Source organism: Dermacentor andersoni, chromosome 5, assembly GCF_023375885.2.
Source record: "Dermacentor andersoni chromosome 5, qqDerAnde1_hic_scaffold, whole genome shotgun sequence".
Classification (NCBI taxonomy): Eukaryota; Metazoa; Arthropoda; class Arachnida; order Ixodida; family Ixodidae; genus Dermacentor; species Dermacentor andersoni.
In genome coordinates, this window is record NC_092818.1 from 94,533,564 (window position 1) to 94,550,167 (window position 16,604).

The 16,604-nt window shown below is 47.0% G+C and overlaps 1 protein-coding gene across 1 annotated transcript in view; it reads left to right on the top strand.

The window, feature by feature from the left end:
- Nucleotides 1–16,604, top strand: part of LOC126530899 (uncharacterized) — a 46,574-nt gene that overhangs the window by 14,637 nt on the left and 15,333 nt on the right. Inside the window, exons 5-9 of the mRNA XM_050178222.3 lie at nucleotides 77–211; nucleotides 1,110–1,233; nucleotides 5,933–6,105; nucleotides 8,542–8,649; nucleotides 9,114–9,182. Of these exons, the coding sequence (XP_050034179.2) occupies nucleotides 77–211; nucleotides 1,110–1,233; nucleotides 5,933–6,105; nucleotides 8,542–8,649; nucleotides 9,114–9,182 (609 nt within the window). The remainder of the gene's footprint in view (nucleotides 1–76; nucleotides 212–1,109; nucleotides 1,234–5,932; nucleotides 6,106–8,541; nucleotides 8,650–9,113; nucleotides 9,183–16,604) is intronic.

Below are 16,604 nucleotides of genomic sequence, written 5' to 3' on the forward strand. Positions count from 1 at the left end.
TGCATTAAATCATGCAATAAATCACTGTTTGAGTATAAGATATCTAAATATGCATGTGCTTGACATTCTCCTGCAGTACCCGGACGGAGTGTATTGCGAAGGATTTGTCTCTGAGGAGTGGAAACCAGACGCATCCTCGCTCACTTATCTGAGCTACTCAGCGGAAGTTACCGTTGACGCGAAGAATGGCAGGACTGTTGCTGACTCGCGCGTAAGTGCCAGTACGTTGGATGCGCTATTGCGTTGATGGAGGTCTTGGCTTGTGCGCATCACCTTGTTCGCAGAAACGTCTTTCAAGTTAGAAACGTTAGTAATCATGTTACAACGCGAGTGAACCAACGCTGTTTCTGTTGCATGGCAGTGTCTTTATCATACCTTTCTCCGAATAGGTATACTACTGGCGGTAATTGAATGTAATGCAAAATTTAAGAGTCATGGATTGTGACACACCTTTCCTCGGTACTGTAAGCTAGTGGTGGGGTTCACGCTCATAATAAAGCTAGCTGACCACATTCATAGTGGAGAGTCAGAATATGCCTTTTCGACGCTACTCTTGCACTGTATCCAAACGCTTGTCTAAGAATAAGCTGGACAGCATACTTGACAAGTCCTTTGTAGCTTTGTGAGGCCTTAAAGCTCGGGGCTGTCCATATATTTCTTTTACCATTCTGACCATGGCATTTGAAGGAAACATTTGACGGAACTAGTCTTTGATGAAGCTATAGCAGGCCTCCTGCTTCTCTTTTCCTCAGCATTGCGATGGTGAATGCTATGCGTATGTGAAGAATGGAGTTGTGCTTAACGACGCTGCTCTCACCTGATCTTGCATGTTTCTAACTACTGGTTCAGTGTTGTCTTCATTGCGATTTTCGTGGCTGTCTGATACCATTTGCTTGTGGTATTAAAATAATATACCTGCGTTTACGGATGCATATAAAAAACTCGTTTAGATTTCTGGTTTTCAAACAGAAATATTAAGTGGTGGATGTTAGAACTTTAGAAACAACTGGAACTACGTAAGCCCAATAATGAACCAGGACGTGGTAAATATTGTCGTGTGTCTCACGAGAACACGACTAATATAAATTGGGGCTGTCTTGGTCCCTTAGGTTCGCATGGACACTACAGAGAGACTCTACCGGATCGATTTCACTTCGGAGACGTCGAAAATTAACAATTTCGCCCTACCAGATGGCGTGAAATCTGTGAGCCGCATTATTTCTGGAATTCACGGTAAGCGCTCCAGAGAATACACGTGTTGTGTGAAGGAATCAAACATGAAATCATTAACATATGCTTCCGCTGTGTCTCTGTCAACCAATTGTTCTACCTTTGCCTCGTAGAACATATAGCGACTTTTTCTCCTTTATCATCTTTCTCCTTCCCCTTTCCGAAGTGCAGGGTATCCAACGAGGTGAGAACTTGGTTGACCTTCCTGCCTGTCCTCTTAATTCAACTCTCTCTCTCAGGAATAGAGAGGCAAGAACGCCGCCACTCGCGCTTTTCTACCTCCTTTGCACTATAACAACTTATACACTCTGTTGCCGACGATGCCACAGTGAGCAGGAATCCACTGAAAGATAACGAAAGATAACTTCGCTTGACAGGGCTGCCCGGTCTGCCCACGAAGACACCCAGACGTGTCCAATACTTTTGTCGAGGTCGGACGCTGCCAGCGAACTATGCCTGCTTGCACGCAAAAAGTCGCAAGATTTCTGGAGTTCAAGTGCCTTCAATTGCCGATTGCATAAACTGCCATCTAGCCTTTCCCGCTGCGAAACTACCTTGCTGTGCCGCTTGTTGCTGGGAGTGGCGTTCACGAACGCCTACTCCGGTCGTATCGGAATGGCCGAAAGCCCGATGTGCGACTCCTGTAGGTGCGAGGAAACCATCGAGCAGCTATGGTCTGCCTGCCCTCGCTACGACGTACAACGCCTCTCTCTGAGGACAACTATAAACCGACTGGACTCAAGGTCGTTCTCAGAGTCAAAGATACTCGAAAAGCGATTCGTGCACTAGTGCACTGCTTGAAGTGCACCGGCTTAAGAGACTGTTTATGGTGTCCCCGTGCATCCTCCCGTGCACACGCACTAAGTGCTCACTCTCTCCATCTTTAAATCTTTTTATTCCCCTTTCCCCCACCCCCAGTGTAGGTTAGCAAACCGGGTGCACGTCTGGTTGACCTCCCTGCGCTTCCTGTGCTTGCTCTCTCTCTCTCTCTCTCTCTCCCCTGCACTCTCTTAAGTTTTCAACTTTGTTCCTTCAGCTTTTGTAGGGATGATGACTTCAGCATCAGAGCTATTGAGTTTTACTGAACCATCTTTCTATACATGTTGCCGGAATCTGCGCACGTTGTAAATGTGTACTGAAGTTGCTTGCTTCAAAGCTTTAAACGGCGCTCCAGCTTTCTCTTTGATGCCCGGAACTGTCAATTGTACTTGCGGCCGGTGAAAACAGCACAATGGGGCCAACAGTCATGTAGCAAGCGTGAATGGTGTCTTACTGATGTCTTATAATACTTTTGGCAGTTCTTGAATGGGAATCGACTAGTGCAGAGATTGCGGCACTCCATGCTTCTCTTTATTTCATTATTTAATGATAACAAGGCAGTGAGCCGCATGAGAAGCAGGAGTACTTCAGTGCATACAAAGCTCAATGCGCCACGGACCCAGTGAACGCATGACCTCATAAATTCAACAGATATATCATCGCAGCCATGACAAGGGACACAACATAATCTTTCAATGGCTTCCAGGGCATGCAACAACAGCTGGAATGACTACGCCGAGAAAGCCATTCGATCTGCACATGAAAGTGGTCAACGAGTCTCGTTTCCACTTTGGCGAATAGATGGCCTGCGACTGATGCCCCGTGAATGTACTTTTCCCCTGTGGGACTCGAAAGTTTACTCCGTGTGTCGTTTGCCTTCGTTGTCACCGGATATATAGATGCATCTACCACTTAGGATATCACGACGTGAACAGACCATGCTGTACCATCTGTGGCTAGGCATAGCATTTGCCGACTCTGGCTTTTACGAAAGCTTCCTACTTCTTTATTGCGATGTCCGACACGCCGATCTGTGACTCATGCAACTGTGAAGGGACGATTGAGCACGTGTTGTGCTTTAGTGATCTCTATGACAACGAACGCGACGTTCTTCAGAGGGTGTTAGACCCATTAGATAACAGACCATTTCCAGAGATTAAGACTCTCGGACCATGGCCCCATGCCTCACAGGCTTACAAAACAACGCGGGCATTGCTACGTTTCATGAAAGCGACTGGCCTCAGTGACCGATTATAGGCGTGAACTTATGGACATCCGCAATGTACTCACTTCAATGGTATGTTCTTCCCTCCCTCTCCTTAAATCCCTTCCCCTGTGTAGGGTAGCAAACCGGACGTGCGCCTGATTGACCTCCTTACCTTTCCTTCCTTCGTTTCATCATCCTCCTTCTCCTTATGCATTCCTTATTGGAATGGCCAACAGCTCCACGTGCGATGCATGCAGCTGTGAAGAGACACTCACACACATTATCTTCGTCTGTCCGCGCTATAGTGCCGAAAAGCAAATGATGTGCAGAGTGATGAACCAACTAGGCAATCGTCCACTATCAGAACTGAACGCACTAGGCCAGTTCTCCCGAAGAACATCCGCGCGAAAGGCCTTATTCGTGCTAATAACATTCTTGCGGTCTACGGTGCTTCACGATATACTTTAAGAGCGCCGCCCCCATACCGCTCTATAGTGTACGCGTCTTGTTTGTGATCGTCCCTCTCTCTCTCTTCTGCTCACATTCTCTTAGCAATAAAAGGCGGATTTATCCGTCGCTACAATCTAGGCGGATTTCTGCCGTCTCCGAGAGGTTCCGTACAAAGTCCAAGGGCGTTAAAATCATCGCCGCGCGCCGTATGCTGCATGTGCGAGTGTAAGCGTGCGAGGGTGAGCCGACGATCCCGGCTCAATCCTGCACGCAAGCGATCCTGCATGCAAGCGAGAAAAGCGGGGAGGAAGCGCGCCGTCTTCCGCCGCGCGCGAGGCTCCGGGAGCATGGCTAGGCAGGGGGGTGCCTTCTACCCCGGGCGGCTCAGGCGGCCGCGCGCCCCTGCCCGGGTCGCGTTTTTACAATTGCTAGTAGGTACAGCGGGGCGTAGCGCTTTTGACGGCACTCGACATTTCAGCGCAGGCGCGAGTAAGAGCGTGCGTGAGAGAGAAAATCTGGGTGCTTTTGTTCCTTGAATATATGACTCAGCCTAGGCACTACGGAGGAGGTTTCTTAGCGCGCGTTGTATTCGTTTGTCCCCTAGATATGCCGGCATTGCGAAGTGCGGTCAAGTTAGTTTATACGCTCCGCCGCTGCCTGCCCGCGCGGTGAGGAAGTGGGCGCGGGCGCCGCTTGGTAATCGCTGTGTCAGAAGGGGTAATGTTCTGACTGGTGTTGTATAAGTCACGGGTCGCTTTTTTCGCCGCGACGATAGATCGGATTTTTTACAAGCACTGCTCCAGGAGGCCACATGTAACCGGCAAACGGGGGCCTCAGGAGAGCACCTGACGTTATATTAAGGCAGGCGGCGCAGGATCTCCGGGGCGCCCAAGCTGTAGCGGGGGATGAAAGCTGGAAGCAGGGCGGCCCGTGGGCTGGGGCTCGCAGAGGCTTGCGCGTGCCAGGGGAGTATAAAATCGGCTGTCCGCGATAGCGGACAGCCAACTTTTTATTCGTACACCCCCTGGCACGCGCAGGCCTCTGCGAGCCCCAACCCACGGACCAGTCCGGGTTCTAGCTTTGATGTCCCCGTTGCCGCTTTGGTGTCCTGGAGGCGCCGGCAATAATGCGAAATAATGACACGTTGTTTTCATTAGTTAAAACATGATTGAATAAATATAATTGCGTCGAGCCGCCAACTTGCGATGCTAAGTTTAGCACTACCGCGCCCCGCGACTTCTACCGGCATGCCTAGGGACAAGCCCATACAACGCGCGCCAAGAAACTCCTCCGTAGTACCTAGGCAGAGTCGTACCTTCAATGAGCAAAAGTCCCCACATTTACTCTCTCGCACCCACTCTTACTCGCGCGTGCGCACAAACGTCCGTCGTCTCCTCAAGTGCCACGCCCCGCTGTACCTACTAGCAATTGGAAATACGCGCCCGGGCCGCTGTATCTTGAAAGTCATCTACGACGGGGACAGAATCCGTCGCGCGCAGTGCTTTCGCGGCTTTGTTCCCGACGAAGCAAGACGCAGCACGAATGTTATTTTGCTCGATGGTGTTGCTGCCACACTTCCTCACTCCAGCGTTTTGACAGTGAGTTTCCGCGGTCATTGAGTGACATGTGTTCATTTTTACTTGTGCGCGCGTGCCACGATGCTTGCTAATTTAGTTAGCATAAATACGTTTAAAAGTTTACACGGCCGACAAAACTACTGTCCTTATTTCGTATAGCGAGCTGTCTACTAATCTGCCATCACAGTCGATGCTTCCTTCGCCTTTCGGGCGATACTACGACTTTTTTATCCCCCGACTCCCGTCCACCGTGCCGGGCAGCCAACCGTGTCTACGTCTGGTTAACCTCAATGCCTTTCTTTGCACCCTTTCTCATGCACTCGGTTACCCTCCCTCTTTCATAGTTAGCGATGGCACTCCTCAATGTCACGCTTGCTTCCTCTCTTTCCATGCACGGAAACCATCACGCGCTTTGCTTAAACCAAAATTTACATATATTCAGGCTGTTGCGTGTAGGAAAGTATTTTATTTATGAACGCTGCGATGTCTACATGGTCACATGGCGGGCTCATGTACGAAACGCTATGCGTTATGTAGAATAAGAAAATGTGTGCCGGGCATTCACGGCCGATCGTAGGAGACATAGAAACGCGCAGTTTCGCAGGTGAAAAAAGTTCGAAATTTCTTTTTCTCTTCGTTTGAAACTTAGGACTCGTGTTCGACATTCAGCACCTCAATAGGCGAATGACACGGTGCCAAAACAGAACGCTGAGAAGACTGCCCTTCATGAAGGAGTCCATAATAGACTTCCAGGATGTCCCGAATATTTCGCCTGCGCTTTTCTTCGGCACAGATCGGACAAAGTACGTTCTGAAGAAAAAGGTAAGTAGAAATAGCGCAGCACCTCACGTGCAAAGGAAGAAAATAGGACATTAGAGGTAAAGCGCTAGAAGGGCAGTCGGGCTCAAGCACATCCCCGCAGATAATAGTTTCATCATCATCATCGTCGGCATCATCATCATCATCAGCAGCAGCAGCAGGAGCAGCAGCAGCAGCAGCAGCAGCAGCCTGGTTACGCCCACTGCAGGACAAAGGCCTCTCCCATACTTCTCCAACTACCCCGGTCATGTACTAATTGTGACCATGTTGTCCCTGCAAACTTCTTAATCTCATCCGCCCACCTAACTTTCTGCCGCCCCCTGCTACGCTTCCCTTCCCTTGAAATCCAGTCCGTAACCCTTAATGACCATCTTCCCTCCTCATTAGATGTCCTGCCCATGCCCATTTCTTTTTCTTGATTTCCAACTAAGATGTCATTAACTGGCGTTTGTTCCCTCACCCAATCTGCTCTTTTCTTACCCCTTTACGTTACACCCATCATTCTTCTTTCCATAGCTCGTTGCGTCGTTCTCAATTTAAGCAGAGCCCTTTTCGCAAGCCTCCAGGTTTCTGCCCCGTACGCGAGTGCTGGTAAGACACAGCTGTTAATGGCTAGTGACAATAGCTTAAATTAGCTTAAAGAAAAAAGAGAAACAATCACCTGTGGTTTCGTTAGCCCTTACTTTAATAAATCCATGCGTTCTCTTCTACGTTTAATTGAAGCGGTTGGCTGCGGAGAGCTTGAGCACTAGATAATCAATTTCTGGGGTATAGAGCTAGAGAGAAGAAAAACGGACACCCACTGTATAGCGTTTGATGCAAGGCGTCCTTGCATATTTCACTTGCACTAATTCAGCTTACTGTGAAGATAACGGACCTATATGAATTTTGATTTCGTGGCTTGAACTTCATAAAGTACGTAACGATATTGGGAGGATCCCACTAACGTAGTGCAGGTTGAAGAATCTTATTATGCAAAGCTAATATTGATCGAATGCGCTACTGACTGCACAAGCCACATAGTCTCACGCGCAAATACATGAGACCACTAAGGACAAAGACCAATTCAGAAGGGTATTGTTTGACAAATCTCCGAAAATTGTGCTCTTTATTCCTCAAATATAGCATGCAGCAAAACTTGCGGAACGGAAAAAGGCTGCATAGTCGACCAATCGAAAAACATTGGCTAGCGATAGAAATTATGTTGTTACGGCGATCAAACTGGGTACAGCATGGTAAAATACATTGTGACGCCTCTAAGGAAAATCGAACCGATACCGTGTGGCTCAGCGAACACTTTAAAAAAAATTTTTTTTTAATTGCCTGTTGCAGATACTACAATTCTAGTCCATGAGCTGGCCTCCTCGACCAGGCGTACATTATTTGCACGACAACATGGCATGCATAATCGATTCATTAACAAAAATCACTAATTAGATTTTAGACTAATTACCTAATGGCACACATTGCAATTTACAAATTCTAGCCGCGGAAAGTTCGCGAGACCGATCCATTTGGAACGAATTCTCAGGGTGACACCAGTTTCGAGATATTAATTCCCAAACTTTACGGAGAAATGCATTGGCGCTCCGGTTACTTTTGTGGTTCAACGCATAAAACGACGTTTTGTTATGAAAGTAAATGGAACGACAGCGCTTCTTCACCGCAAGTTTGACGGCGCATATCTCGTAAATGGTGTCATCCATACAATTCTTTTCAGGTGGATATGCCTTGTCTCACCCCTTCGAAATTATAAGTTGCAACATATGCCATAAAGTACTTAGTTGAAAACTTAATTAGTGAATTTTTGTTAAGTAGCCGATTGTGCATTTCAAATTTTCTGCAAGTAATAATCCACCTCTTCGGGTAGACCAATTCATGCACTAGAATTGTGTTGCCTGCCACAGGCAATTAAAAAGAAATTCTAAGTGTTCGCTGAAACACCCTGTATGCATGCATACATAGCAGAAGGTTAAGGCTTACCTCCTGCCGCAACTTTATACTTGTTACTAGGCAGCAGAGACTGTTTATGTTCAACCAAAAACTACAAAAATCACACTGCCTTCTTTTTGCTGATGTGCCAAATTGTATATAAAACGTAGCCCTTGAGAAGTAGTACAAGCGTTCGGGTATGCTGAGAAGCTCATGTAGAGGAGATAAATACAGGAAAAATACCGGTGCTTACTGCGAGCTTTCACTGGTACAAACATTTTACCTGTATGTTCTTGCACGGATTTCTTTATTGTGGTTGCATCAAAATTTAGTTTTCACCATGCATTATCGCAGGCAACAAGTTATAGTAGACGCGTAAGAACAACTTATCATAATTTTCCGATACGTGCCAGTTGGCAGTCACGCCATTCACTTGAAGTTTCTTAATATCACGGGTCAACGCGGCCAGTTTGCTGAAACGGTCGCTGAGATGATTTCTTGCTTCAGACACGCAAGCGAGGAATTCCTTGCAACGTGTGGCAAGGCCGACGCACTGACTGGCCACCAGGAGCGAATATCCCCACCGTCTGGGAATGGTGCGTGGGTGAGCAGAAGGTGAGTGAGAAACTTGGTAGGGTAAGCAATAAAGGCTTGTTAATCAAGAAGGTCCAGAAATCCGAGCTTGGTCCTTAAGGAGAAAGAAGGAGCACGCACGCAGACAAACAGGCAGACAGACAGACGAGTGGAGACAACAGAAGAATGGGGGATCGATAACAGAATAAAGAAAACCCCACAGGTATCGAAACTGACTGCCCTATTGGTAGACCGCTTGAAGTACGCACCGGTCTGTGACGTCGTAGTTCTCTGTGCCGTCACTGGTTGCAGCACGGACTTGCTAGTTAATCGTAGAGCGCAAAAAAATAAAGGCAGTGGTCGGCCGTGAGCCATAGAAAAAAATTTAATCTTGCAAATGTACCGCCATTTTCCGCAGAAGACGGACAAACTCTGCAAGTACATTCCACTTTCCATCAGGAGTGTATCAAGGGGTAAAACGGACACCATTTCAATTTTTGTTTCAGGAAAAACAAACGTTCGGCATGTGGGACTCTCCCCGTCTGCCTCTGGTCAGCTTGGAAATCTACGGACACGTATGCTTCTTTCTCTTTTTTTCTTTTATTTGTTTGTGTGTGACAGCCATCATAGGCATATAGTAGTCCACGGCATTGCTTCCGCAAACGCCATCGTGGTGGCTTAGCTAGGGGCTATGGCGCTGCGCTGCTAAGCACGAGGTCGCGGGATGAAATCCCGGCCGCATTCAATGGGAGCGATACGCAACAACACCCGTGTGCTGTGCATTGAATGAAGGTTAAAGATCCCCAGGTGGTACTTGGGGCACTCCAAGTATCGCGTTTCAACCGCTGAGTACATGTGATACACATACCAACGCATACCTAAATGTGCAACGCGGTGTGATTCAGCCGCAGAAGTGCGACACCTTTATCGTAAGAAAAACCCTTTGAAAATGTTATGAAAGACAATCAAGATGCACGTATACCGGCTAGTCAACATATTGAAACGGCTATCAGGCTAATGAAAAAAGATATCTATACTGGACATCTTGTTAAGCAGTTTTGAGTGGCGAAAAGAACTGTATAACGAAGACCGACACTGGCTATTCTCACACTCGAGCGGAGAGGGCGTGTACAGAAAAAAAAAAGTCAGAGCCATGTATAGTGAGAGAACGTAGATGGTTATGGGGTTACACTACTTTTGACGCACTTGCAAGCAGAATTGTGGCTTTCAACAGATAAGGAAATAAGAGTGCCGTTGCGTTCTTTGAAAGCGTTTGCAGCACTGAACTAATGTATGAAAGATACGTCGACTGGCCGTCTACTTCTGAAAAACAAAACACACACAGACAAAAAAGAGGCAAACACACGTTAAATCGTGAAAGGCAGAAGAGAACTCTACAGTTAAGATATGAAAGGCTCGTCAGTGCCACCTCCATCCCTAACGTTGAGTGCCGACCTGTTGGCCTATCGTCAACGTGAAGCTCACCTGGCCTACAGCCACATAAATGTCACCTAGAAGTAGATGCCGGAGGTAAGACCGAGCAGAGCCAGGGAAGAGACACATTTTTCCGGACTTTTATACATTTGTTCACAGTGCTACATGCGTTTTCAAAAAAAGAAAAAGAAACGCGATGAGACCCTTTGCTAGTCGAGAACTGGCACTGTTCAAGTTCTGTGCATTGCCGAAAACATTGGCCTGTAAGCAAGGTCCCGACTGCGCAGATGTCTCGAACTGCCTTTAACCCGCGACTTAACGCTCACGATTCGCTTAGCCACAGCGACCCATGTTTCTTCAGGCATTTGCCACTCGATATCGGTTGTTTTTATCGACTGATTCACCCTGTCGACACTTCAACCAAAGCGGCTTTATTTACATCTTTGTACCAAGTAGCTACAACGATAGCAAGACGTTAAGTGCCTTGAAAATGCTTTGTAATCTTCAAATAGAGACGTATTCCCGCGAAGGGAGGATCCATATTGTCTACAAGGCAGGAAATATCTGGCAAGGCGCGTTGTCCTCTACTCATGTTTCACTGGATCTTTCCTTGGTCACGTGGATACGTATATAAACGCAAATTATTTATTGCAGCGGGAGGACCTATCGGCTGTTTAGAGAGTGATAAGTAAAATAAGCGGACTTCACGTACAGCTCGGTGTGTTCAAAACCCCTGTAAGCATGCGAGGCGCGTTGTGCGCGCTGTTTGCGTCACAGATAACTGCGTACGCTTACGCTTATCCTATCGTTCTTCGATTTCAAGGGTGCGAGGAAATAAATGGACTCCGCGGAATTCAAGACGAGGATGTAGCAAGGGACACAGACAATCAAGACTATATAACTTTCAACTAACCTTATTCTTCGTCGCTGGTCAATATATGTCTTTAGTCACACATGCGCGAAACATGTAATCACATTGTCACTACCACAGATTAGAGCATGCAAGCCGCGCAAAAGACACTTCTCGCTGTCCATTAAGGAAATAGCTGCGTAAATTACGCAAGCCTTCCCTCTAAGAGAGATATAGAAAGTTTCCATCAGCTACTGGGCAGTGGTATCTTGGCTTTTACCCAAGATCTTTATTTTTCGGAAATCTGGAAGACACATGCAAGCTTGACAATGCGCAGGCAAGCGCGCATTGTCTTTATTTCTGAAAGTTCATGTTCCCTTGACAATGCGCACTCGCCTGTGCATTGTCAAGCTTGCATGTGGGAAGGCTTGCGTAAGTTGCACACCTATTTCTTGAATGCATTGTGAGAAGTATTTTTCGCGCGGCTTGCTGTAATCTGCGGTAGTGACGATGTGATTACGTGCTTCGTGCAGGTGCGACTAAAAGCATATATTGACGAGCGGCGAACAATAAAGTTAACGTTTGTCCGCGTACCTTACTGCGCCCTTCTCTTGAATTCCGCGCACTCCGTTTATTTCCTCGTAGTATGAACAAACTCGTCAAACAAGTGTTTGATTTCAAGTGTGGGTCTGTCGATGTCACAGCGGAAAGCAGCCTCTAGAGTGTGTTGTGGGCGCGTAGAATGTCTGCAGGTTTTTAACTTTGCATGTAGTGGCACTTTCAGACAAAATGGCGAATGGAGCTTTTCATTGCAGCCCGCTGGATGCTGATATTGTCACCGATTCTGTACTTGCTACATCGAAATCGTTTTTTTTTTTCGAATGCGTGGCTGACAGTAGCAGCTAGCGCGTATAAATTGTACTGACCTACTTCTATTCAGATAAAATTATTTATAACGGTATCTGAAAATGTACAGAACAACGCGACAGAGAACCCAAAGGAAGGCTAGCTACAATACTACTACTACGACCACCAGCAGTAATAATACTAATTGTGAGAAGAAGGAGGAGGACGTGATGACGTAGGACCTGAAATTGTTTCTTTGCGTATGATGCCGCGAGTAAAGTACTCGCCCGTGCTAACATTACCCACAGGTCGCCCAACTCGTAGCAGAATGAGCAGCAATTACGTGCAGCCGGCGGCAATTCGAAACTGAGAATTCTTAGGAAAGGAACGGTTGAAATAAAAGACGGCTTGCACTGTATTTTGCCGTGGGACGGACACAATGTAGTCGCCGTACCATTGCAGACAAAATCAAATTTTTTTGTCTCCCAGCATTGCCCCCTATATATATATATATATATATATATACAATGAAAAAAAGGGGAGTACGACGTACGTTGGATTTGCACAGCATATTTCCCCGACGTTTCGGCTGGTGGACCAGCCTTTGGCAAAGGCTGGTCTCTCTCTTTCTTCATTTTACTACCAGGGCCAGCGTGATTTCCTCAACCACAACTATATATATATATATGAATGCTTAGTAGTGGCTATGAAGCTGCGCTGATAAACATGAGGTGGTGGGATTAAATGCCAGCCGCGCAGCCGCATTCCGATCGCGGCGATATGCAACAACGCTCATGTGCCGTGCCACGGCCGATCAACGGAAACGCACTTGGTGTGTTCCATTGAGCGGCCGTGGCCGTGCATTTAAGGTAAAACTGGGGGTGATGCATTCACACACAGAGTTCACACCGCGAAAGATACTTCTACGCGAAATTTCAGAGCGAACTGCGGCCAGTGGTTTAGACAAGGAGCGAGTTTTACCACGCTTTTACTTACGCAACAGTCAGTGTATTAAAGTGACTGATTTTCATTACTTTGACTGAGCGAATCTTTCAAGCAAGTTTGATCATTATGTGTAGGCTGTTCGGTTGGTTCTGCAAATAACGGACTAGCAGTGCATGCATCGTTAGACCACATTGTTGCGACTACCAGCTGCGTCCCAAATGTCGTGGATTTTCTTCCGTACGTCACTCCACACTACGGCGCTTCTCGGCAGCTTCTCGGCGATTGCGGACATTATCCTTATCGAACGTCATCGACGATATCTTTAGCTCCTGCTCTAGCGAGCATCAAGTAGCCGCTGCTTATCATCCAAACAAGGCCTTACAGGACACCTTAACAGAACGTTTACGGATATGCTAGCTATGCTAGCTATATGTACCTTTCCGCAGACTACCGGGACTTTCACTTGGACCACAGCCGTCCGCCTCGCTGCTCTTCAAGATTCTCAGAAGTCCCCTTCCGATAGGCAGCACAGCGACGTCCAGTTTTCACCTGGTTCTCCCGTACTCTTGCGGTCACGATCTCGTCGCGTCCACCTATCAGAAAAAAGAACTTCTGTCACGTTTTTTTAGGTCCCTACCGAATCCTATGGCACCAGCACTTCGAAAAATCCCCCATTGGTCTCCTTTTGGGTGTATTGGTGAGATTTCTCCCGCTGACATAAATAACCGTCTGTGCAGCCAAAAACCGATGTCGATAATCACGCCCGAAGCCCTACGTGTGAGCCTTCCTTGCGCCACGTTAGCTTGCTCTGGAACGGCGCCCCATTGCCAGCGGGGTAGTGCCGCGATGAAGAAGACCAAGACTAGCAAACTAGAGACAATCATTACGACACTGCGTGATCGCGGTTAGTGGTTTCCCAGGCCATGCTTTAAGGCGAACGTTTGAACCGTCTGCGTCGTTCGTGCCTGCGTTCGCTAAACAACATCCGTGCCTGCTTTTGCCTCGCAACAATAATTGGATATCTTTCACAATTTAGAAAACGAGCCACTTCTTGCCCCAATTGGTTTAATTAGAAGGTCACTTAAAGGTTGCAAGAATGAACCACTGAAGGCCTCGAATTCGTACGGCCTCGTATTATTGTGCGCACACGAGGCGGCGCATTCCTACTTACTTGCCTTATGGGCTCCATCTTGCCTATACTCTGGGCGGTGCAGTGGAATGTAAACGGGCCGCATTATTTAACTAGAACAAAGAACCAGAAGAAGCTCTCCTCTACGTCCGTCGAGGACCATACTCTGCGCGACGCCGACGAAATGAAAGCTTCATCTACAAGCACGGTACGCTGAAGCTTTGTACGCTTGACAGCCGAGCCAGAACACACACCTAGCGAGAGGTGAAAGCAAAGTAGGAATGGCGCGATAACAATTCGTCGTGACACGCTTGTCACGAAGCAGGAGCGTCCGATATGTCAAAATGTCTGCGTGACGCATAACTGGTCATGCTGGCGATCGAGATTAGAAGCGTGAACATTACCGAGCTTCAGCTATGGGCAATGCGCTGCGCGTAGCCTTCTAACGAACGACGAAGCGTGTGCCCTGGCCACTTTAATGTCGTCTTATTCAATGCGTGTCCCTAGAGGCTTGCATCAGTGACGCTGTGGTGATAAATTAGAGCGTCATAATACCTACTGGCAGCTGCAAGGTGCCTATATAGACACGTTATTGCTGCCTATTTTAATATATGCATCTCACATGCTGGTGCTCCGGAAGATCAGGGGAAACAAGCACACCTGGAACTTCCCACGGCGGATAAGAATGCTCTGGTTTGAATTGGTATAACATATTACAAAATTTTTTTTTACGTCTTAAGGCTTGGAGGGTCGCCAGAAACTGAAAAAAAAAGAAGACACCGCACGGAGCCAGTGGGGTTGCTAGTCCAGATGCAAGAAAATTAAGAAGGCCCAGTGAACATCAAAAATACACTCCCTCGCCATAACAGAAATTGGCTTCTCTGGTGCCAGTATGTGGCCCCTACCTGCCTCATGAAGTTTACAATGAACTCCTAGCCCTCAATCCCCACTGGCTCTGAGCACCTGAACAAGGCGGCGTTCAGACCTGGGATGTAGCACAGGGTGCGGATAATCTCTGGATCCAGACAGGCCGCCATTGGAAATAGCACCTTGTAATATTCAACACGCGCGCCTTCTCGAGTGAAGCTAACTCAGCCAGGTTCTTTGAGGAATCATCAGGCATTACACGGGAATAATTATGTTTAACGAGGTTAAGATAACTGAGGAGGCTCATATACAATGCTGACTAATGACCACGTCTTCCGATACAGAGGTCTTCCAGATATGAGACAATACGGGGCAGGATTTCTAATTCATAAGGTCATAAAGGCAACCGTGATGAATTCCACAGCACTAATGATAGCGTAGTAGTCATCGTAACACAACTAAATAGTAGATATAAATAAAAGACAGAACAAGCGTACGCTTCAACGTCCATTCAGGATGTCGAAGAAGTAGAACAGTTATATGAGGGCGCTGGATTAGCAACGAGAAATGTGAAAGCTCGGTATACTGTAATAATGGGCGACTTCAGTGCGAAAACGAGCAAAAAGAAGGCTGTATAATAGACACTTGGAAACTATGGCATCGACTCTAGGAATAGCACAGGAGTTATGTTGGCAGAGTTCGGGAAAGGAATTGAGGGCGAACAATGAATACCTTCTTTCAATAACAGGAACTGAACCTGGAAAAGTCCTAACAGGCAAGCAAAGAATCAATTAGATTTCCTGCTCTGTGCCGACTAAAGCATCGTGCACGATGTACAAGTGTTAGATATAGTAAAAGGCAACGACCATAATGAGTGAAGTCAAGGATTGCTCTAAATATGAAGAGAAAGGGCAAAATTAGTCTAGAAGGAACAGGCCAACCAATAGAGGCAGTCAGGGTAAAACCAGATGAACTCAGGCTAGTGCTTGCGAACAAATATGAGATTTTAGACGAAGATGAAGATAACAGCGAGGTCATAAATGAGACCGTAACTATTCAACTTTCGGAGTGTGCAGTCGAAGTCATCGTTAAGGAACTTGTGTTTAGAAAAAGTTTATTTCGACAAGAGACGATACGAACACTGAGTCATAATCACGGCACAATTCCACCGGGACGATAACATGTAAGAAACGAAACACAGCATGTTTTCAACGTATGTCCGGGTCCTCACGCACCAACATATAAACACGTATACCCACGGGAAGGCACAGTTACACATAAACTAAGTGCCACATGTACAAAATGATTTTCAATATATACAGTGTACACAATGGTTATGTACAATGATGATGTGATAGAACACTTTACACAATTTTGAAGTGATGTGCACGAGATGTGTATATACAAAAATGATCATGTATACGAGAGGACACACACACAGAAATCACGGGCACCTGCATTCTATGTGCATTAAATGAATACTTCTGATGGTCTGGCTACAAGAACCAGGCTGGACGAAAATTCAGCCATATGCGTCCATCAGCCACCGACAGGAAACGACATGACCACTGTCGAAGGAACTCTTCTTCTCCAAGGAAGAACAACTCCTCCGACAGAAACGACAGTAGCTCAGAGTAGAGCCTCCCCATAAGTGGAAACAGAGCGCGGTGACGATGTCCCATGGCAACTGCCTCGCACCAGTTACGCCATAGACAGAAGGCCCCCGCAGCAATCAAAAGTCGCGCGAAGCGGCCACGTGAGCAGCAACCAGATGTAATAAAGCGGTTAACTCCAAGGCCACGAAATCCAGTATGCACGGCCCTCCAAAACATCCTGGCAACGACGCATTGCAGCAGTACATGTTTATTGGATTCTTGAAGGGGGCAATTGGGACACTGCGAAGATGGGACAACGCCCCACCGCTCA